Source organism: Manis javanica, chromosome 4 (genome assembly GCF_040802235.1).
Source record: "Manis javanica isolate MJ-LG chromosome 4, MJ_LKY, whole genome shotgun sequence".
NCBI lineage: Eukaryota > Metazoa > Chordata > Mammalia > Pholidota > Manidae > Manis > Manis javanica.
In genome coordinates this window covers 25353561-25377220 of record NC_133159.1, presented here as the reverse complement: position 1 = coordinate 25377220, position 23660 = coordinate 25353561, and the positions used below count along the sequence as shown (strand labels likewise).

The window sequence follows — 23660 nt, the reverse complement described above, 5'->3', positions numbered from 1 at the left end:
TTGATAAAGTGGTCACAAATGTACATAGAAAAAGCTCCTCTGGCCAAAATCAGCCTCAGTATAAATTTTATCACACATTAGTCACAATACATATTCATATAATAGTTAGTAAACGATACTGTTTTTCCTTCTTAGGATTTAGAAGGGAAATATTTTGGTGGCTCAAATTCCTCTGAACAATTGTCCAAAGAAGAGCAAAGTGGTGCATTGTTCTTTTCTTGAAACAATTTCTTCAAACAACCCTTTATGGGGGAATTGCCCTGCCGAGACTATACAAACACACTCTTTCCTTCATGTTTCAAAACATTTTCTGTAGCAAGCAGGGACTTCAGAATCATTTCGTTTGCTTTTGAGCTGCCCTTACACTGGTAGAAGCTCATAGATGCTCTCTTTACATCTAGGTTTTAAAAATGCTGTTTCTCACAGTGAAAAGCATTTTGAAAGGAAAGATGGAGCCAGCTTCTGTCCTGTTACTCTCTGCCCCTCCTTGGTTTAATTCGCATCTCCAGGGATCACTGCTCAAAATCATTTACAAAGAGCGCCACTTTCCATCCATTCAAAAGTATTTACTAAGTGTCTTCCCTGTGCCAAGCACCATGCCCTGGGTTCAGAGCTCTTCAGTCCCTGCCTTTAGGAAGTGTGCTCAATCTGGTATCCTGGTTAGAAAGGTCCAGCCAGGAGGCAATATTCTTCACCTTCCCAGAAGGCTCTGCTTGTTTCACCTCCTTCCTTGCAAAAGAACAGAGCACTTTTCCCACAGGACTGACCATGTCCAGTTATTCATTCACAACTGAGAGATACAAAGGGAAAGAAGATACAAATAACTCCAGTGGTGGTTTGCACAATACTTGATACTTTGTTGACAGGCTAGCAGAACACTTCACACTTCATAAGGAAGCCTGGAAACCAATTATCAGTCCATTAGCAACCCATTTCAAAAGAAATTTCAAAACAGCCTTCTCCAGAGATAAGCCAGGAAGGCACAAATGCAAGCTTCCCTGCCCCATTTTGTGAACCCCCAGGAGAAGGTGTGAGTCCTAATTGCTCAGTTCCTGATGTATATGGCATATGTGTGAAATATGAAGGCAGGGCCTGCGGGGATGTATACAGTGCAAGTTACCAATCAGCAGCCAAACCCTGAGACCAGGGGAGGGAGAAGTGGGTCCTTGGGAACTCAAGGAAAATGTCACCAAGGATGCAGGGCTTGGGCTGGACCTTGAAGCATTGGGAGATAAAGGAGGGTCTGCCACATGAGATGCTGTGGGAAATGGTCCTCTCCTAGCACCCTCTTGTCCCTTCCCCCCAAGCTCCTCCCCGAAACCTCCACCTACCCCACTCTGGACACACATATATATGCACATGTTTCTGGACAAAGAAGCGGATTGGTTCATAGGATCACCAGGATTCTCAACCTCAGACTACTGACAGCTTGGACCACATTAGTCTTTTGTCAGGGGCTGTCCTGTGCATTGTAGAATGTTCCCTGTCCTCTACCCACTAGATTCCAGTATCACACACATGCCTCCCCGCTGCCAGTTGTGACAACCAAAAATGTCTCCAGACGTTGCCCAACGTCCCTTGGTAGACGAACCACCCAAGACTAGGAACCACCAGTCTAGGATAACCTGATCTTGTCAAATTCTAAATATGGAGAAATCTGTGCATTTGCATTTTAAGTGAGGCTGTGCTGAAAGTCTGCAGCAACAGGACAGTGAGAAGGCATGGAGCAAGGGAGGGCGCTGATATTCAATGTTTTATGTTACTGGGAAGATAGGAATCTTTTCTACAACTTTATGGGGTATTTATTCTCTCATTTTACCGAGGAAAACAAAGTTCAAGGAGTCAAGGTAACTAAGTTCAGAGGTTATAGAACCATTAAGGGAAGGGCTGGAATCTGAAGTGTTAATTGACAGAGTGGGTTCCTACTGCAAATCCTTTGCTGTCTCCATTTCACCGGATTCCCAGAATCCAAGGTGGTCGTCTGTCTGGAGACATTTTTGGTTGTCTCAGCTGGCAGTGGGAGAGGCATGTGTGTGCTACTGGCATCTAGTGGGTGGAGGACAGGAAAGAGCAGCAGGAAGGATAAAGAAGCCTTGGACAATTACTAGGCCAAAGTACAGAAGCAAACTGTTGGCTGAGTTACTCCCATGAAGTAACAGAGATTGAGGAGCATTAAATTCATGAAAGCTGGATCATTGACCCTTATTGGAACTATGCCAGTATGCAATATGCCAGTGTCAGAACCTTTACCTGATCTTTACTTTGCTCATTCTGTGTATTGGTTTATCCATCCAGCTTTGATTTATTGAGCACCTACTATATACAGAGTCAGCTGCATGAGAGGGTATGGCTATTTTGGGTCAAATTCTAAACTAGAGGACCTCTGGCGATGATCTTGCTCAGGTTGAAGGGGTGACCTCTTAGTGCCAAATCCTATATAATGTGCTATAACACTTTCAAGAAGTATCTGCAGCTTGAGGGTCAGTACGCAACACAGGATTTTTGTGGATTCTAGTATTGTGAAATCTTAAGTAAATTTAAAATCTTAAGTAAATAAAGTGCTCTTAATTTCACCTCCTTCAACCAAAATGAATTTCAACTTTGGCCATTCTTTTCTGATTCTTACCCATGTACACACATATTTCATGTGGTTTTAATCAAAGTGAACATACCATCTTGCACACTGTGTCTTAAAGTTCATATTATGTTGCACATCTTGCCATGTTGCTATGTGTCTTTCATAGTTAAAATTCTTAATATCTTTGGAACGTTCTGAGTGAATAGGCCATGAGTTAGCCAATTATCTTCAGTTATTTAATACAGTGCTGTAATGAACATCCTCATACATACGACTTTTTTTTTCTTCTCTTAAATTATTTCCTTAGGATAACTTCCCAGTAGTGAGGTTTATGGGCCAGGGCATGAACATTTTTATAATTCTTGGTACATGCACTTACATTGCTTCCCCCAAACTGCTGTGTCAGTTCGTAATATGAAAAACAAAAGCTTTATGGTGAAGAATAAGGTTCACATAACATGCAGCCTTCCCTGCTCACCTCCTTTTACTTTTCTAAATATAACAATTTTGTGGTTTTCTTCATGTAGGTCACATACATCACTTATAACCTTTATCGGCATCACTAAACCTCAAGTATTTGTGTGGCCTTTTAAAAATTGCTAATTTAATAGGTAGAAGTTGAATATGTCCCTACAGCACACCCTTGTCGACTTCTGTGAAGTGGCAAATGTTGTAAGTACTGCGAATACAGAGATGAATTGGGCCTAGTCCTTGACCTCAAAGAGCTCACTCTAATGTGAAGATAGACATAATTATGTAAATTAGAGTAGGCTCTTGTGGTTCAAAATTTAGCGTTTCAACGGAAAGCATTGGTGATACAGATGCGATTCGTATCTACCCGGTGCAGATTCGTTCTTCTGTGTGATGTGTATTCCTTGGAGGGGGCAGGTATTATAGTGAGTGCCAAACAGGGGGACCAGAACCCTTCTTCTCATAGACCGTAGCTTATATCATCAGTTAGAAGAGCTGGGCCGGAAAGATGGGAGCACAGGGTCGGCCTGCATTGGACAAGGGGAGAGCAGCACACTGGGTTCTAAAGAAACCATGGGCTTTGGGTCTGTGCAAAAGGGGGATGCTCGGTGGATACACTGACAAACACGTACACATGCACGTGTACACGCACATGCACTGCCACTCTGGTCCTTCCTTTGCAATGGTTCCTAAGGGGGCTGGCTGTTGCCGAATGTATGTGAGTGAAAGAAGGGAGGTGGGTCCATGGGCCTAGGGTCTAGAGAGAGACTGCTGAGTACCCATGGGCCAGAGGCATGGACCCGGAGGGGCAGGAGGTATGCAAGCGGTGTCAGGACTTACATCACAGGACCCTGGACAGAGACTCCGGCTGGCTTTTTCTCCAGAGGCCTAGGTCCAGCCTGTCTAGCAAGGACAAGGAGCATTTGCTATTTGCAATCCCTGTGTTATAATGGTCTGTACTGATGCGTGGCTACAAGGGTGTTGTATGGTATTTTCCTTTCCAATTTCAAGGCGCTCTTTCTGTATTTTGGGCAAAAACTCTTTGTGGTATTTAATACATATGTTTTTTCCCAATCTCATTTCCCCCCTTCCTTTTTTATTTTTTGTTATTTTGCCTTCTACAGTTGTTTTACATTTTTATATAGACAAATCTCTCAATATTTGTGATTTCTTTTCAAAGCTGACAAAGTTATCATTCTGTCACAGATCTGAGAAACAGTTTGTTCTATTTTGGGTTATTTATCAGTAATTTAATTTTTTTTTTTAATAACAATCGTTAATCCATCTGGAGTTTATTTGGATGACTATATAATAGTGTCCAAACTATTATGCAGTTTTCCAACATAACTTATTAAGTAATTCATTTCCCTTTTGATTTGAGGGAAATGAACGGCTTTATCATACTGAATCCTCAAACGGAGTTAAGTCTATTTCCTGAGTCACCACTTGGTTCTGCCTCTCTTTCTATCTTAGCACCGGTTTTGAATAATCTTAATTGTTGTTTTATAATATGTTCTAATATCTGGCAGAGCTGGAAACTACTCCTTCCTCCCTTAATTATTTTTTCTTTCAGAAGCATTCATTGTTATTCTCATCTGTTTGTTGTTCCAGATTAATTTTAGAATCATCTTATCAGAGCTAAAAAAAAAAAAATCCCGTTGGGATTTTGTATGTGTACTCCTATTAAACCATAAATTAACTTGAGAAGAACAGGCGTTTTTATAACACACAGCCTTCCTATCCAGAAACGTGGCATATCCTTCTTTTTGTTCATCTACTTCCATTTTTCTAAATATAACAGCTTTGTGGCTGTCTTCATATAGGTCACATACATCACTTGCCACTTTATTTTTAAATAGGCAGGTACTCTTTCACTCCCCCCCCCACCTCACCCTCAGTGCCCTGTGCACAGGTGAAGCTGGTCCTGTTTTCCCTCCTCTCTGTGGCCAAACCCTGGCATTGCCTGTAAATACATACTCCCAGATTATCCAGGACCAGCACAACTTTCCTTTGGCCCAGAGAATATGTTTGCAGTAGCTGGAGTCCTTGGAAATTGCTTTTTTCAAATGTTTGGAGCCAAAATTGGGATCAGCTGAGGGTTGAAAGCATCAGCCTCGGTACAGGGGATAATATTCCTGGGCACAGCTCATGACTGGGGGCAAGGGCCATAATGAGGGCTGTGTGAGCATCTTGTGCTGATGTAACATTCTCGTTTCTCTAGGCATCTTTAAAGGTCCCTCTAACCCACAGGTGGCCCCAGGAGGGAAGTGAGGAACCTGGGGATTGCTTTGATCCAAATTTGTATGTCAGGGCAATTCCTGGAAATTAAAGACCAGCATGTGCAGTTCCAGGGCCCCTTTCCTTTGTTACCTAGTCCTTAAGCACCTGGACACGGAAGACCTGTGGTCTCGCTGTGCTAGTGATGTGCACAGCCACAGGGCACCTGCTCTGCAGAAGGACCCCCAGGGAGCCAAAGGGGTCATTTCCTTGAACAGAAAAGTCCTGACAGTGGCAGGAGGTGGGGAGGGCTGGTGTCTGCTCCTGCACTCAGAGACAGACACTGTAATCATGGCTGTGAAGCATGCCGGTACCACAGGGGCAGTCTGGGAAGGGTAAGCCGGAGTTGAGGGAGGCTGGGGCTGGGAGAACTGCCCCTGGATGAAGGGATGGCTCACAAACGTGGCTGTTAGCCTTTCCAGTCAGTATGTCCTAGGAAGTAGAGTCAACACTTATCCTACCAGGCCAGTGTGGGTCACACATCACTTGTTACCTTTATCCTTAAATAGGCAGATCCTTCATGGGGGTGGCAGCTTCTGGGGGAATCAGGTCTTCACTCCAGGGGAATCGGGTCTGCCCCTGTGGGGCATCTCTGTGCTAGCAAGAGTCTGCTGTTTCCAAAAGGGCTTTACTCACAGCAGAGACAGGAGAGAGACATAAGGACCAAGCAGCCCAGTCCCTGGGCTGGGGCACACATGTGGGGCAGGGGCGGCAGGACAGGAGGGGCCTGAAACTCCACGGGTCCACGGGTGTGCTGGGCTCCTCACAGCCCACCAGTGCCGACACTCTGGAGCCGCACACTGGCCTTACCATGCTGGGTTGAAGGATGGCGCTTCTCACGACTCTCAGCCTTGGTTGGCCCGGCTCAGGATCTGGCTGCGAGAACTGAGCATATGGAATAAAGGCTTCAGCCTATCTAAGCAGGGTCTGATCAGGCAAAGACTGGATGAAGGGGTGGTTTGCAAAGCAAGCTGCCAGCATGTCCAAGAAAGAAGAGTCAGTACTTTCTCTGCCAGACCAATGTGTTCATAAACTTGGCTTCTTACCTTTATTTTTAAAATAGACAGCTATTTTATGGGGGACTAAGGTATCTTTGGTGGCCCTACCTAGTCTAAGATGGACCATAAACCAGCGCATCATTAGACTCACCCAAAGGCTTTTAAAATACAGAATCCTGGCTTCATCCCCAAAAATTCTGATTTGGCAGGTCTGGGATGGGGCCCAGGAATTGCAGTTCTGAATTTTTAATAGGAGATCTAAATGCTAGGCCATATCTGTGAACCACTAATGTGAAATACCTACTGCCAGTTGTTTGCAGGGCAGTTTTAGGTCATTCCTGAAGGGTTCGGCCCCCTGACCAGATGGCAGCCTCTTGAGGCATGGGGCTATGATGTAGGTGGTGGCATGTATGCTCCTGCCGTGAGTCTGCCAGAATTCTCTATGGATCATAGCACAGGCAAAATTTCAGCCCAGGTCAACCAGGAGTCCGTCCAGGACCAAACTGCAAACACAGGGCCCAGTCCAAATGCTATACTCCTGTGGCTAAGAGTCCTGGATGAGGGTTGGGAAATACTGACCAAGCTTCAGAATGCCAGTCCTGGGCTGTGACCTGTGCTTGTGGGGAATGGCATCTGTCTGCCAGTCTCACTTCAGCTTTGGGATAAGAGCGAACAGGTTCTTTTCTCTCTGTAAAATTTTCAAGTGATGTGTATGCCAAGTGTGTCCCTGTGGCCTTGCCATAGGCGGTGCCTTCTCCGCTGTGCTCTGCCATGGCTCACGCAGAGAGCCAGCGGGGGGCACAGAGTTTCACCTCTCAGGCTCTGTTTTCCCAGTGGCTGCCTCAGGAGCTGGGCTTGAAGCTCTACCAGTACCCTCACCCATTCTATGAATTTGTCATCTCACTTGGTCTTCTGTAAATCGCCATGAGCCCTGGGTGCTGCGGGTGTCCTTGGGTCTGCAGTTCCTGGGGAGGCACCACTCAGTTTTTCCAGGGTGTGGCTTTCTAGGAGAGATGGACTCAGGAATGGGGCTGCTGCCTGAGGCTACCTGATCGACTCCCATCCTGGTCTGGGAGTCAGGTAACACTCCCCTGTGCGCTTGTAGGTAGCTCTTTAAGGACTGTACACTCCCCTGGCCTATCATGGATTCCCCTACAGGAAAATCCAAACCTATTTCCTTGTGATCCTGGTGAGCAGCCACTAAGTGTTCTTCTTCAGTCTTCAGTGGCTGGTGGTCCGAGGTATGGCTTGGGATGGCCAGGACCATGGCTGGTTCTAGTCCCGAGCAAAAATGCTCTGCTGAAACAGAAAAGATGGTGAGGCCTCTTGGACAGAGTTCAGGGGCCCAGGCGAGGAGGACAGGCTGTGAGGGCCTTCAAGACCCCGTGGCCTGGACCTGCAGTCCTGGAGCTCCATCTGGGCTCTTGGAAGATGTGGTCTACACCCTTTCTTGAATTCCCCTGAGCTAATGGAAGGCTTGGGCTCTGGGGCCATGTTACACCAACCTGCCTTTCTCCTCAGCTGATACCTGTGTCTGGCTAACCAGTTAATAAGAACAGCCAAAGCTAACCTCAACAGCTGACTGAGACCTGCTCCTGTGGCAAGGAGAGGGATCCTGGGCGCTGGGCACGGGCAGCTGTGGGGCCTCATAGTGAGAAGCGCTTTTGAGAAGACTTTGCTTGGTGCTCAAGAAAGGTAGGGTCACCAGGGCACCCATTACTCACCCTACATGGCACAGCTCCTCAGAATTCCAGAAAAAACTCAAGAGTGACAGAATATCCAACACTCAAGCAGAGAGCTCTTCAGCACCAGGAACTTCCTTGTAGTGTATAGAATACATCTCCTTTCATAAGCTGGTCTTCCCATAGAAGGTGACACCAAGTCACAGTTAGCAAGCAAGTCTTTCCTGCAGATGAGTTTTGTCAGAATCTTCTGGACTTGGAGTTGCCTACTCATTCACTAAAGAGAAGAAGGACTGAGAGTCAGAGAGCAAACCTTTTGATGTGGAGTCGGCTTGGTCAAGAATGGGCTATGCTTGGGGAAGAGCGGGGAGAGACCTTTCTTGCAGCCTTAGTAGGCTGGTTGAGACTCGGAGATACACAGAGCCTGAATCATGTGTGAACACTCAGCCGTCAGCAGCAAAGAAATGCCTCTTGTCTCAAATTCAACAAAAATTGATTTATACCTCCCTTGTGCCTAGGTACAGGGCTGTACTCAGAGCCTTCAGAAGCTTCCTCACAATGAATCTTCACAACAGAAGTGTGATTTAGAAGTTATTAGTCCAATTTTTATACATATGGAAACAAATTCCATGAAGTACAGTACACCCCACACCCAAACATAGGTGCACTGCTAGGACGTGAAAAACAACAGGCAAATTCAAATTTTTCAGGAATCACATTTCTTCCCACTTTAGTATGGTGGTTTGGTATATTTTCCAAAGAATTTATAGTCTGTTTTCAGGTAAAAGCTGAGCCCTAGGAACGTGAACTCAGTTTCTTCCCAGGAGTGCACAGTGGGTCTTTTCTTGCTTTGTTCCATAAGGAACCAGATTGTCCTGGGAGCCAGTGACAGGACAGCCTCAGCCAGTAGCTCAGGAGGACACAGATCCCAGTTCAGAGCCTGGCCTTGGCAAGGATTCTGAGCATCTCAAGAGGGTCTAAAGGTAAAGGCTAGGGCAAGCACCAGGAATGGTCTGGGTGGGCATCGTTCCAGAGGTCCAGCAAAATCAATCATGACTTGACAGTAATTCCAGGCAGTCGGTAATTCCCAGAGGTTGGACAGGGGTGGCATTGTGCTGATACGAGCTGAGCCAACCTCTAAGTGGGTACAGGGAGCAGGGTCCAGTCCTGGGAGGCAAGAACTTAGCATTTGTCAGACACCACCAGAGATCTTCAGGTCAAGAGTACAATTCCAGAAAGGGATTGGATTGTACATGAGGAGCTTGAGTCAGAAGCTACTCCCTTAGGATAAAGAGAAATACAAGGACCATGACTGGGGTGACCACGCATTCATATTTGCTTGGGACAGTCCCAGTTTACATCTTTTGTCCTAAGATAATTAAATATTACCATCTTTCATTCTCAAAAGTGTCCCAGTTTGGGCAATATATTATGTGACCACTGTAGCCATGACCCAACAGACTTTATGCCAAGAAGGGGATTGGTCCTCAGCTGAATGCTTTGGTTGCTAAGGCCAAAAGTCTTGTATGCTGAGCCAAAAGTCTTGTATGCTGAGCCAAAAGTCTATGAGGCTCTAGGTACCTGACACCTTCCTACTTCTTCTCTCATTCCATAGACACCAGACTCACTGGTCCTCTTCCAGATCCCAAGACACTTTGAACTCTTTCCTACCTCAGTGCCTTTGCACTTGCAGTTCACCGTGTTGGATATTCCTCAGGAAGCTGGATCCTTCTCATTGCTCCTTGTTTGTCACCTCCCCAGAGGGGCCTTTCCTAACCACCTTATCCACAAGCTCAATCCTCCACTTTCTGATTTCTTCATATCCCTTTTCATAAGTGTATTAGTCAACTTTTGCTGTAGTGTCAACAGTTCAAAAATCTCAGTGGATTCCATCAACACACATTTATTTCTCATCCATATCCCATGAGGGATGTAGGTCAGTTACAGCTCTACAGGGCTCAGCTAGCTTCTACAGAGCCTTTCATTCTGGGACCCAGGCTGAGGGACCAGTATGTAGGGCATTCTGTTCTCACGGCAGAAGGCAAAAGCTTGAAGGGATTGAATGAGGAAACCACCCAAGCCACTGAAAGCTACTGCCTGTCTCATGTCCGCTCATATTCCACAGATAAAGATAGTCACAAGGTCAAGTCCAAAATCAATGGGATAGGCAAGAGGGCTCTGTCTACAGGCAGCATATCAAGAACAGGGAGAGAACAAATGATTGTGAACAAATAATACAACCTACCACAGCAAGCTGTGCTTATTTTCATTGTTGATTGCTGGGTACCCTCACTAGACTATAAATTCTCTGAGGGCAGAACTGTAAATGTCTTGTTCACTGTTGTATCTCCATTGCTAATCATATGGCAAATTTTTAGCACTGGTTTCCTATTTTTGTTATAGTTATTAATCATATTAGTACTGGTGTTATTATATAGACAAAGCCAACATAGTTGGGGTAGGACAGGCTCTGTTTTGGAAGACACTTGGGGTTTCATTATATGGCCCTTAGGTTGGTGGAGTTGTAGCCAAGGTGCTTAGGCTCTGCCTTAGTCCATTCTGGCTGCTATACAAAATAGGTAGAAATAGTTATAAACAGTGGAAACTTACTGCTCACATTCTAGAGGCTGGAAGTCTGAGATCAAGGTGCCAGCACAGCCAGCTGAGGACCCTCTTCTGGGTCACAGACTTCTTGTATCCTCACATGGCAGAAAGGGACTAGGGATCTCTCTGGAGCCTCTTTTATAAGACACTTAATTCCAATTACAAGGGCTCCAACTTCATGACTCAAGTACCTCCAAAAGTCCCCACCTACTAATACCATCACCTTTGGGGATTAGGATTTCAACATACGAATTTTGAAGGATGCATATATTTAGACCACAAGAGGCTCTGATTGGAATGAGCCTGGTACTTTAGGACTTTAGGACTACACTAAGGAAGGATAAATGGAAGGTGGGAGGGACCCACACCACTCAACAGAAATGATGCTCAACAGAGTTTTCCAGGTAAATAGGAGAGAACATTCTGTAAAGAAGAGTCTGGGAAAAACATGGGGTTCGCATTGCATATTTGTAGGGCTAACCTTGCACATTTGTAGGGCTCTAAGGAATCTAATATGGCTAGAATGAGTCTAATATGGCTGGAATATAAGTTGCAGTGGGGAGTGAGGTAGAAAAATAAAGGTTAAATAGTTTGTCAAGAGCCTTACGTCTTTGAGGGTCTTCTGTGCCCTTTGAGCAGCTTGTGTTTTATCCTCAATTTAATAGGGAGTTTTTAAAGAGTTCCAAGAAGGGATGTCACATCATGAAACTCTGTAATTTACAAAATTCACTCTGGAGCATATGGAGGATGGACTCAAAAGGAGTGAGATTTCAATCAGGGAGACCAGTTTGACTACTGCAGTAGGAAGAGACCTTCCCTTAATAGGGACTTGATGAGAACGTGACAAGTACAAGAGATACTGAAGAGATAGAAGCAACAGAAGTTAGTTACTGATGGGATTTGGGAGTGAGGGAGAAGGAGTTGAGATATTTTGTATAGGCATCTGGGTGCTGTCACTCATGCAGATAAGGAATGAAGGAGGCTTAGGAAAATAAAGAGTTCAATTTTGGACATGCAATCCAGGTGCAATGGAATCTCCAGTAAAGGTGTGCATCAGACAGTTGCATACCAAGTCTGGAGTGTGCAGGAGGGTCTGGGCTACTAGTATTTATTTGGGAGGCAAAAGCAGAAAGGAAGAATGGTTGGAAGAGAGAAGAGGGCCAAGGAAAAGTGCATAACTGACGGATGGCAGCACAGGATCATTTGTTGATGCCAGGGAACAATCCAGATCTTTAGAATCTAGGAGAATCAGATTTGAGAAAGAGGACTAGGAATTGAGGTTGGACATATTTAGTTTAATTTGCTCTGATAAAACCCAGACTCCTTCTCATGGTCTAAAAGACCTCGGCCACCCTCTCCACTCATCTCATGTTCCTAGCTCCATGGTTCACCTTCTTTCTGCCGCATTGGCCTCCCTTCTGTCCTTTACATACCCCCACCTCACTTCTACCTCAGGGCCTTTGCACCTACAATTCCCCCCACCTAGAGTAATCTTCCCTTTAGATGGCTGGCCACATCAGGCCACATTTCAGAGGTTACCTGCTCAGAAAAACCATCTTTGACCTTGTTGAAACTAGACCTCCACCACCCCTCCATTCACTCTTTTTCCCTTGGCCCAGTCTTATGTTCTTTGTCTCCTGTTAGAACATAAGCTTCGTCAGAGCTAAGGGCCTGCTTACCTGTCTTGGTGGCCAACCTGTACCTAGCACAGTGTTTGGCACACAGCAGCTGCTTCATTTCAAAGACCATTGGATGTACAGGTCTGGAGCCCAAAAGAGAACTCTGTCCTGAAGGTATATATTTAAGAGCCATGTTTGGGGTGGGGTGCCTTAAGGGAGACTGTTAAAGGTGAGAAGATGACCTTGAAATAGATCCTTTCCTGTTCTAAAATGTGGAAGTCAGGTAGAAGAGGAGAGCTTTAAAATGACTGCAAAGGTGAAGTCAGAGCTAGAGGTGGAAACCCTGGAGTGGGTGTGATGGAAGAGAGAATTTCGGAAATGCTTCAGGAATGAGAGGCAGCTCAGCTCTGTTGAATGTCCTGCTAATCTAACTCAGGACACCCGTGTCCAAATCATGCCTGCCTGGGAGGTGGGGACTGGATACATACACACTAAACAAAAAAAAAGTCCTTGGAAAAAAATGCAAAACCTTGAGTACAATTCATGGCTTTTGGATTGGATTATATCAAATATGAATCTAAGAGGACACACTGTGCACTCAGGAAATAATGGCCAGCATTGTCCCTTTATCCCTGGTGCTTCTTTTGGAACACGTATGGGTTCCTAGATGGCATCTTCAGTATCTCGTCAAGGAGAACCAAGCCTGAACTTAATCCTGTTTATGATGAAGATGAGCCCTGCCGAGAGACCATTTCATTCCTCCTGAGTGTGACCTTGGGAGCCTCAGCCTCCTCGGGCCCAGTGAAGCTAAATGATAACTTTCACCAAGCTCTAGTGCTGAAGGTGATGTCATGGTAACTCAGATAACTCAGGTGAAAATCAGCATACACTGAACTTCTGAACAGAAAGAGGCAAAAGAAATTCAAGGGTGGGTTTGCAAAGCTGCTCCCAGCTCTGCTAGAGCATGAATCCGCAGAGCTGCCTCAGTTTACTGGTCCAAAGACTCACAACGAAGCATGAACAAGCTGATGGGGCCTCTCCTGCTTGGGTGAGCACCGCTGGAGAAAATCACCCAACCTGGCAAACTAGTGCTGCTACAAATCCACGGTCACCAATCGCAGTCAAGCCTCCAGCAGTCCCTAGCAATCTGTCTGTGTTTCTCAAGTCATTCTGTTCTCCCCTTGTGCCTGGAGGCTGTCCCAAGCTTTCTCCACACACTGCAACCCATGAGCAGCCCCTCTCCTCGCCCTGCAGCAGAGAAAGATCTTGCCTCCCCCTCACAGGCAACGTCCTCAGCTTCCAAACCCCAAAGACACCCAGCCTGCAGATATACCCATCCCCATCCTTGCTCTGGCCTTTCCACCTTTTATAATGGAGATGGTTGTTCCTCCCTCCCATCAAAAACCAATCCCCCTGTAGATTATACATCCCATTAAAGCATTAGATCAGGGACCTTCAAACACCTTTAAATTCACAGCAAAAAATACAGTGCAGTACATGCCAGCCTACATACTTGCATGTAATTGAAACACAATTTGCAAACAGTACTTACCTTTACTCCCTATAATGCACTCAGATATTTTCCATTCCCTTCCTTTTCTTTTATTTTTCTTTCAGCATCCGACTCGTGACCCTCCACTTTCATGATCAGTCATTATGGGCTGCAGTCCACCATTTCAGAAATTTTGCTATAGATTCTCCCTCGCCTCCCACCTCCTCAGGAACCTTATGCCTCGTATAGTTCATTCTCCTTCACTGTCTCTTCAGCCAGTCACTTTCTACCAAGTCCTTCCCATCAAAATTTAAGTTGTCTTAGATCTCTCTTATCTTAAAAGTAAAGACCTTTCTTCACATCCCTCACCTTCTTGCCTATTCCCTAACATGTTCCTTTATATCCAGACTTCTTTACCAGGATGTCTTCCCTTGCTGTGTCCATTCCTCACCTCTTAGTCCCCTGTCACTCCATCCATTCTGACCTCTGTGCCCACCATACCTGGAAACTGCTCTCACTGACATCACCAATCAGCCTCTTATTTATTGCTGAAACCTGTCCTTATCTGACCCAGATGCTCAGCTGTATTTCAGAACAGATAGCCCTTCCCTTCTGGAAGGTACTCTCCTGTTTTTCCTTCTACCTTTCAGCTGCCTCGTCTCCGTCTGCCCTCTGGCTTCTCTCCATTCTCTCACAAAGTTCCACACTGGCTTTTTCTTTGCCAACTTGGTAGCCCTGTTGTTTGAAGTTTTTGTTTTCTATTCATATTGTACATTTTCCAGTATCAATACATTGACTGATTTTATTCTTTTGTTAGTTACCTCTTAATTTCTTTGTCCCATATTTCTATTCTAAGTGTTTATCTTTTTATTGAATTGTTAGTTCTTTATATATTAAACATAGTAAATATTTAACTGTAATAATGTGCAAACACTTCCTTTCTAATATTTATTCCTCACTATTTAGCTTTTATTTATAGTGATGTTTGAAATCCAGAAGTTTTTCCTTTCTGTAGTTTAAAATATCATTTCCCTTATGAGTGCTAAACTTGGGGTGATACTAAGGAAGTCCTTCCCCACCTGTGAGATTATGCAGATATTCCTTATATTTTCTTCTAGCACTTATATGGTACTTCTATGGCATTCAGGGATATGTGAATCTAATTTTTCTACAACTTAGCCATTTATCCAAGCACCCTTTATTGATAAATCATCCTTTACCCTGCTATTTTGAAAGCTCAACCATATACTGAATTTTTGTTTGTGTCTGTTTCTGAACCTTCTGTTTGGTTCTATTGATCTCTCATTTGAAGCTAATAGAGTACAGATTTTACTATTGTGGCTTTATAATATTATCTTAATATCTGAGCTGGCAAGGCCTCCTTCCACGGGGAGAAAGTAGGTGTCATGGTTGAGAGCTTGAGGTTTGGGACTGGCTTGACTGGGTTCACATCCCAGCCCATCATTAACATGCTGTGTGACTGTGGGCAAGTTGCTTGAACACCTGGACTCAGCTTCTGCCTCTGTAAAGTGGGAACAATAATAGTATACACCTCAGCAGGTTGCTGTGACGGTTTAATGAGTTAAGACATATGATTCTCTTGGAATACCAAATAGCGTCCCATACACTATTATCCTACACTATTATCCTTGTCCTTCTAAGGAGAACTTGGCTGCTTTTACTATGTTTATCCATCAGATGGATCTTACAATTGTTTTAATTTTTTAAAAAATCAGTGTGGGTCTTGCCTGGAAGTATGTTAAATTTATACAGATGAGAGAATAACTGTCATCTTAACAATATGAACTCTGCATCCAAGAAAATAGTTTGTCTTTCATTTTTAACTTTTCTTTTCTGCCCACTTAAAAAGTAGTGTTGTTTTCAATGTGGAGGTCATGCTTGGTCATTGTTTTAGGGCTGAACTTTATTTGCTAGCACTTTGCATACAGTATTTTTTTTAACACTAGGTGTATCATTGTGTGCATAGGTAGGTGTATATAAGCGTATACATACTATTTTGGGGGAGTATTTGTATCAAGATTAATTTAAACAGCATGGCTGTTACAGGTTGTTTAAAATTTTAAAGCTCTGGCCATGAAGCTGCCTGCTCCTTACGTGTCTTCCATTTTTCTCAGGTTTTTTCCCTTCATACAATTTTGATAATTCAAAATTTCCTGGGAAATTCTCCATTTTGTCAACATTTCAAATCTGTTGGAACATTATACATATTATTCTTTTGACATTGGCTTATCTCCTTTATTTTATTATCCTATCTCTATGTGTATGTATCTTTTCTCTTTTTATTTCTTGAGCAGACCAATAAGAATTTTTTATTGGTCTCTTCAATTATTTTTTCTGCTTTTGTCTTTACTAAGTTTATTCTCCCTTCTCTCTTTAATCTTATTTAGTTTTTCTTTGTAACTCTTTGAGTTTAAACTCTCATTTCACTTATTTCTGTATTATTTAATAATGAATAAGGCTATGAATTTTCTCTGGAACACAGCTTTGGCCTAGTATCAGCATCATTATTTAAGTACTCTGTATTGATAGCTTTTGTTTCCTATTTGAACTCAAGAACTTATTGAGGAAAGGGTTTTATGAATTTTCAAGTAATTTGGGATTTTGCTTTATTTTTGTTTCTGATTTCTAGTTTATTTGCACTGTGAATAGAAAATGTGTTACAGTTTTGCTTTGTGGAGGAATGTGTGGAACTTTGCTTTAGTCCGTTTCTGTAATATTCCATGGGCACTTGTAAAGAAGGTGGTGTTTCTTGTTTGAAGATTACAGTTTCATGTCATATATACAGACTCATAGTATTTTATACGTCTTCTTCATCTTTAGTGTTGACTTCAAATTACTATTTTTCTCCAACTCCTGTATTTTTAAAAATAGCTTCTTTGTCTGTTTCACTGCTTTGGGGCATAAAGTATCATAATGTCATGTCTTCATTTTGGAATATGCACATCATCCATTTTTTTAAATATCATCTTTGGATTTTGTTTTGCTTTGTCAGCCCCCTGGTAATTGAATTATCATTTTGAAAGTAGAGTGCCTAGGAATACAACACCAAAAAAAAAGCCAGTAAAAGAGGGTTTTTCAACAAGCCCCTTTTTGTTTTCTCCTGAAGATCATATTAAATAATCATTCAACATTATGCATAATAATTATGCAGCTGTTAATGAATGTTCCACCTTCATTATTTTTCAAAAGTCTGAGCCATGTGAGAACCCTCTGATTTAAAAGTTTATTGAAGGTCAAGATCCATGACCACAACCGGAAACTACTTCCAAAGGGGAAAGGCACCTCATCTCCCTCTGTTAACCTGGGTGGTGGGTGCTGATGAAATCCAATTACAACACTTTGTTTCCCTCATTTGGGACACTGAGAAGCAGACTCTGTTCTCTAACAGAAGCATTCTAATTTTCCAGAGCCAGAAAGATTAGACCTTCGTAGGGCAGTGCACGTTCCCTCCTGCCCTTGTTGTAACAAATCCGAGAGGGATGGAAGACCAAGCTTTGTATGGCCACGTTTTTGCTCTGTTAGTGTCACTTTCACCTCCACCTCTTACCACGTGCCAGATGAAGTGTCTGTTGGTGGCTGTCCTGAGGACTCCTGGCCTGAAACAAGATGATCTAAGAGTCTGGTGTGATATTTTACCATCCATGGGTCTGATATTAATATTAAAACTCATTTTTTTTTGTGGTTTGCATTTGCCTGCATCAGGACTCCCCAAATCCTGGTTGCACATTAGGATCTCCTGGGGAGCTTCTGGAACCTGTGATGCCCTGGGCCCACTCTGCCAAATAAATAGAAATCTTTGGGGCCTGGGCTTCTGTAAATGTTAACACTTTTCTAGTGTGAAGTCTGAGCTATCTTGTCTCATTCCCTTATTTTTAACAATTCTGAGTCACTTTGTTTAAGCTGTGTGTCTTGTCCCAAAAAGAGAGTTTATTTTACTAGGCTTGATTAACCTGTATACATATATTATCATAAATGATGTTTGGTCTTCATTTAGCATTTTACTTTACATTTCCCTTCTTTATGCTTCCTTGTTTCTGTTGAATCCCGTGTTTTTTTTTTCTAAATTAACCGCTTTGCTTTTTCCCCTTCGGTAATTCTGAAGATAAGTTACTTTATTACTAATTACACTCAACATCTTTAAAAACATGCTTTAACCTATATTTCTCTAATTAACCACAGAAACTATATAACAGAATTTCTTGCAAGATGAGGAAATTAGCATATCTCTTTGCTCCAACTTTGCTCTTCATATCAGTATACTCTGCCATAGTTTACCCTGGGGCTTGGGCAGCACTGATGTCTTTTATCTTCTCTTACAGAGAATATCTGTTACATTTGCATCCTGTTTTCACAATATTTATAACAATTATCTCAATTTGTTACTATATGGTTTATTTGTTTATTGCCAATCTTTTTGAACAAAATTTTATTAACCAGAACTTTTCCATTCTTGAAGTCTTCACTTTGATTCATCTCTTGATTGGGTAGAAAACATATTCAAGAAGTGTTTTTTATGAGTGCTATGTGAACAATATATTTTTTGAGGTCTGAGATACTGGGAGCAGTTTCTGTTGTCTTTGCTGTTTAACAGCTTGGCTGGGTCATACTCCACTCTCAGTTATTTAGGACAGATCTGTACTGTCTAAGAGAAACGCATTGAAGATCACAGCACAGTATTTTTCTCTAGTTTCCAGAGCTGACACAGGTATCCACCTGTTTTTACAGACTTTAGTCAATTCTGTTGGTTGGGGCTTAGAACAGGAAGGGAATGTGAGGCACACATATTCATGACTCCATCTTTTCAGATGATATCAACCATTAAGTACTCATTGATTCATTCAGTAAATATTAATTGAGCACCTACAATGTGTCAGGTATTGTGGGACCCATCAGAGATTCAGAGGAATCAGACAAGACTTGTGCTGTCATGGAGCTGGGGAGCAAGAGGGACAGACCATAGACAGACAAGTGAACAAGATAATTTCAGAGAGTGACAGGGAGAGTTGTTGTGTATAGCTGCCCAAAATGGTGCCCTGGGGTTTCACAACATGGCAACCGAGGGAAAAGGGAATAAAGAAAAAAGAGGAAAGTGGTAGAGCAATGGAGTCAGGGCAGGGACTGGGGTGATGTTAATTAAATTCTTCTCCGTAGCAAATGCATTTGTTCACATGCTTACAGTGCACCTGACGATCTTCCCTGTGAATTGTAGGGCTTTTCTTTGTCTTCAGTCCTCCATGGTGTTGTTCTGCTGGTGGGCAGGCCATGACTTCCCCTGACCTCAAGGTAGTTGGCCTTGTTGGGTTAGGTTTTCTCATTGTTTGCATTAGGCTCCTCGCTGGACTCCTGTAAAGCTGGAGATGACTAGCTGTGTGTGGGCATCCATGTCCATCCCAGATTCCCCCAGTTCTGTGCTGATGTATTAATGGTTGGGGTCAACAGATGGATCTACAGCAGAATCTAAGAACACCCCCAAGGACTCCACCATTAGACTTTGGGCCAGTGGCAGTACTGTTCTTACACTGGGAGATGGTGTGGAGAAGTGGCTAAGTGTTTGGACCCTAGAGTCAGATGCATTTGAATCTGCATGGACTTGTGTGGATTTGAATTTGCTATTACCGTTTACTGGCTGCGTGTGGCCCTGGCAGGTTACTTAACCTCCGTTTGACTCAGTGTCTTCATCTTTAAATGGGTTAATAACAGTACCTACCCCAGATTGTTATTGTGACAACTAAATTGAGTAATTGATAAAAGGGTTTAGAACAGTACCTGCACTTAGTAAACCCCTACTCATATATAATAATAATGACTATTAACTGTGTCTTGTGTTGCCTAAAACCTTTCTCAGATGCTTCTCACTCCTTGTCAAACTCTGTCTATACTTATAAAATACAGAGATTACAGAGATAACACTGAGTGTGTCTTAGGGAGCAGGTTCACTTTGCTGAATTTAATGGGAGGGCTTTGAGTAGCAAGCTGGAAAATAATGCAGAAAAGGGGAAGATGGGTAGAGTCAGGGAGAGGAAGGAAGAACTCAGTATAAGGAGTCACCAATTCCTTTGCTTTGTCAGTTTTTTTTTCTTTTGCAAACATGTTTTTCTTATTATTTTTCACCTTATCTTCATTATCATAAGTCAAATATTATACTTACTTAAACTTCAGTATTAACACTAAACATCCATATAGGTGTTACAAGGGGATTTAAATGTTTGTCCATATTATTTTTTCCTTCCTTATACCTTTATCATTAAAACATTTTAGAATGAGCCTCTATTATTTTTGCAGTCAGAAAAATTAAATAGCATTTTCGTTTTAAAAAATATCACCCAAAAACCTTTTATTCCAATACAATTTTTATTTGGGGACTCATGTCCGGTCTTCATCCATATATAAATAAGTGCTTAATAGCTATAATCAAAAGTATACGTATAATTTTATGATCTACTGTTTTATGTACAGTGATGTTTACCATTCTTCTTTCTACAGGGTCATACTTATCACTTTAATGATTGCATTCAAACTGCATCACATTAAAAGCTATAATTTACCTCACATTATTGGGCTGACATTCAGGTTGTTCACATTTGCCCTGTAATACAATTATGTCACTATAAACATCTTTGTCCATGTGGCTCTTTTGAATTAAATTCTAGAGATTTCTGAGTCATAATATTTGAATAGTTTTGAGCCTGTTGATAAGAATTCATATACTCCCTTCCGAAAGGATTATATCAACTACAACTGGCAGTAAATACATATGTGTTTCCATGAAGACTCAACAATATTGGATTGTTTGTTTTTTGTTGTTATTTTTTTTTTGCTAGTGAAACAGACTGTCTTTTCATACTAATTCTATTTTCTCTCATATAAACCCTCTGAGCATACATTTTGCTTGTCTTTGGTGATGTACTTATACAATTATAAAAGCTCTAATTCAATATTGATATTTGCCCTTTGGCGTGTCTGTTGCAGTTTTTTTCATTCTGTTTTTTTTTTTCTTTTTAATTTTGCTTTAGTGTGTGCTTGTTTTTCTACTTATAGCACTTCCCTTGCCTCCATCTTGTTCCAGGGTCTCCTGGCATGAAAAGGGTTTAAAAGAAAGATTTTCAGAAGAGTGGATCCTATGGATCCTTAAGCTAAAGGAGGAGAGAGACCAGGAAGTGGGCAGGGCACCGAGATGAGGGACTGTAAGCTCTCTCCCCCTATTTCTTCTAGAACTTCGTCTCTAAAGGATAGTGCTTACCCAGCATCTTCTCAGCATAGTTTTATAGCTCTGAGGTTGCCAGAATCCCCCAGGCACACCTCTCATTTCCCCACCAAAAATATTTAAAGGAAAGAAATGGACTTGGAGTATCTTCACCCTGGTTGTGCCCAGGGGTCACCACCAGCTCAGAGAAGCCAGGCACTGTGACTACACTTAAACTTGAATGATGGTTTTTCCACAACACAAGGGACCGGGAGCATACAGACACTGCCGGGGGACACACTGAAGGAGGCAGGGACCAAGGGAAGGCCATGTCTGCCACGTCTGCAGTGTGCCAGAAGGAATGCCCCATGCCCTGCCCACGTGGAGCCCAGCCTATCTCCCACCTGGAGCTCAGAGCCCAGCCAGTCCAGCCCAACCCTGTGCCACCCTTTCTTTCTATTGCTCTTTAGAGTAAGGAAATGCTCCCCCACCAGCCATCTGTGGCCCAGGCAGAATGCTGGCGATGCTTACTGACCTCCCCTGCTCATCTCTTGCAGTTTCCTGTTTCTTCAACTTCACCAGCCCCTCTGGGGTCGTCCTGTCACCTAACTACCCAGAGGACTATGGCAACCACCTCCACTGTGTCTGGCTCATCCTGGCCCGGCCTGAGAGCCGCATCCACCTGGCCTTCAATGACATCGACGTGGAGCCACAGTTTGACTTCCTGGTCATCAAGGACGGGGCCACTGCTGAGGCCCCGGTCCTGGGCACCTTCTCAGGAAACCAGCTCCCCTCGTCCATCACAAGCAGCGGCCATGTGGCCCGTCTTGAGTTCCAGACTGACCACTCCACAGGGAAGAGGGGCTTCAACATCACCTTCACCAGTGAGTCTCCCCATCCCAGCTGAGCATCCATCTATGTATTAGCCTGTCAGGATGGTCGAGGGTGCTCACGTGAAGAGTGCTGATGTGGGTGGGCCAGTTCCAGAGCACTGCAGGGCTGCAGGGGCCTCCAGCAAGACCAGGAAAAGCAGTTGGCTCTGGCTGCTGGGCAGGATGCTCTTTTGGGTAGAGTCACTCTCTTTGAAGCATGTATTACCTCTAGGTGGGACATGTAAGAGGAGCCTGGGATCTCATTTCTCCCTCTCCCACCACCACTCCTAGAAGGTCCAGCTAGAACCAGGAAGGGCCCAAGGGAGAGCAAGCCTCTGTCATCTTCTCAGTAGCTACTCACCCCTCTCTGATGTGCTACCCCAAGTCCTTGAATACCTACCCCCATTGACCTCAGGTCTTCCTGGGGGGCCTGCTCACCTTGGCCCAGTTTCCATTTCCATAATCAAATCAGAAACAGAGGTCTGGAGCAGTGTTTCTGTTTGGCTCTGAGGCTTAGTAGAGCCAGCTCTTGGGGGCATATTCTCATCCTCAGGGCCATAGTCCAAAGATTGTCACCTCCAGTTTCAACCCTGGGCACCTTCTCTAAGAAGCAACCTGAAGCTCAGAGGTGATCATCTTCATTCCTGTGCCTCATGGGTTATAGTAGAGGTTGGGGTGGGGGCAGAAGCTTGGAGACTGGAAACAACAAGCTGCCAAGGGAGCAGGAAGCGCTTATCAGGTCATCATAAGCTACAGACCCAGTCAGCTTGGCCCACAGCTCACAGTCAAGTGGGGCTGGAGCTGGGTGTGCCCAAGCAATTAGCCAGATCCTTTCCCAGAGGCTGCTGGTGAATTGCAAGGCCCCAGTTCAAGCTCTGCCCCATGCAGACACACACACACATAGAGCGAGTCCCTCTGCTACTTTCTGACAAAACTGATCTCCCCCCAGCCCCTACCTCCACCCTTGGCATAGATGTCTTGCTTCTTCATCCCAACCATCCCTGGGGTCTAATTGAGCTGAAGATAATAGGTTCCAGTGGTGGGCCTCTGGGGACCCCACATTCCAGGGGACCACCCAAGCTAAAGCCCTTCCCTGATGTTCCCCTCAGCACCTTCTTTAGGATGCCAGACTTGCTAGACACAGTCGACCTTCTCAGGGAGATCCTGTTCCCATCATCAGTGAGGAGGAGGAAGTAGAGACCAGTTCTGTCTTCCCTAATCTTCCCCAACTGGTGCTGCAGCACTTCTTTTATCTTTTAACTTCACGCTTCTTTTATCCTCACCTCTACTTTCCATGAGTTCGTGAGCTCTGGAGAGGTGGGGTTATGTATTACTTACCTTTCTATAATCTCTCCTCAGCACAGAGTCTGGAGCATGGTAAGTATCAGTAAATGTTTACTGAATAGAAGGATCCACGAATGACTAAATGCCCTTTCTTCCCAATGGTGGGAGTGGGAAGAAGTGTAGGAGGTATCCCAGGGAAGCTCAGGTATGCAGGATGGTGAGGGCTGAGAACTCTGCAGCTTCAAAGTAGACATGGACCCTGTTGGAGGACCTGGGGCAAAAACAGATACTCACAATCTCCTAAGAGAACCAATCCTAGTAAGTCCCTACTTCCCAGGAAAGGAGCAGATGCTGGGCCCTTAGGAGGAAATGGAAAGGCTACAGCCTTGTCCGGAGGCTCAAGTTCTTATCTAGCATTCCTCTCCAAGGTTTCTCTGCCATTGTAAACACTCACAAAATAGAGGGGGGCAGGTCAAAGAAGAAATTCTGCCACCCCAAGCTCCCTACTCAGAAATGATTCTGGCCAATATTCAGTGAACACTGCTACAGACATCAAATATTGTTCTATGCATTTATACA

The 23660-nt window shown here is 43.8% G+C and overlaps 1 protein-coding gene across 5 annotated transcripts in view; it reads left to right on the top strand.

The window, feature by feature from the left end:
• Nucleotides 1-23660, top strand: part of CSMD2 (CUB and Sushi multiple domains 2) — a 600037-nt gene that overhangs the window by 364983 nt on the left and 211394 nt on the right. For all 5 annotated transcript variants that reach the window (XM_073233614.1, XM_073233613.1, XM_037010709.2 and 2 more), the window contains one exon: nt 21483-21809. In XM_073233614.1, the coding sequence (XP_073089715.1) occupies nt 21483-21809 (327 nt within the window). The remainder of the gene's footprint in view (nt 1-21482; nt 21810-23660) is intronic.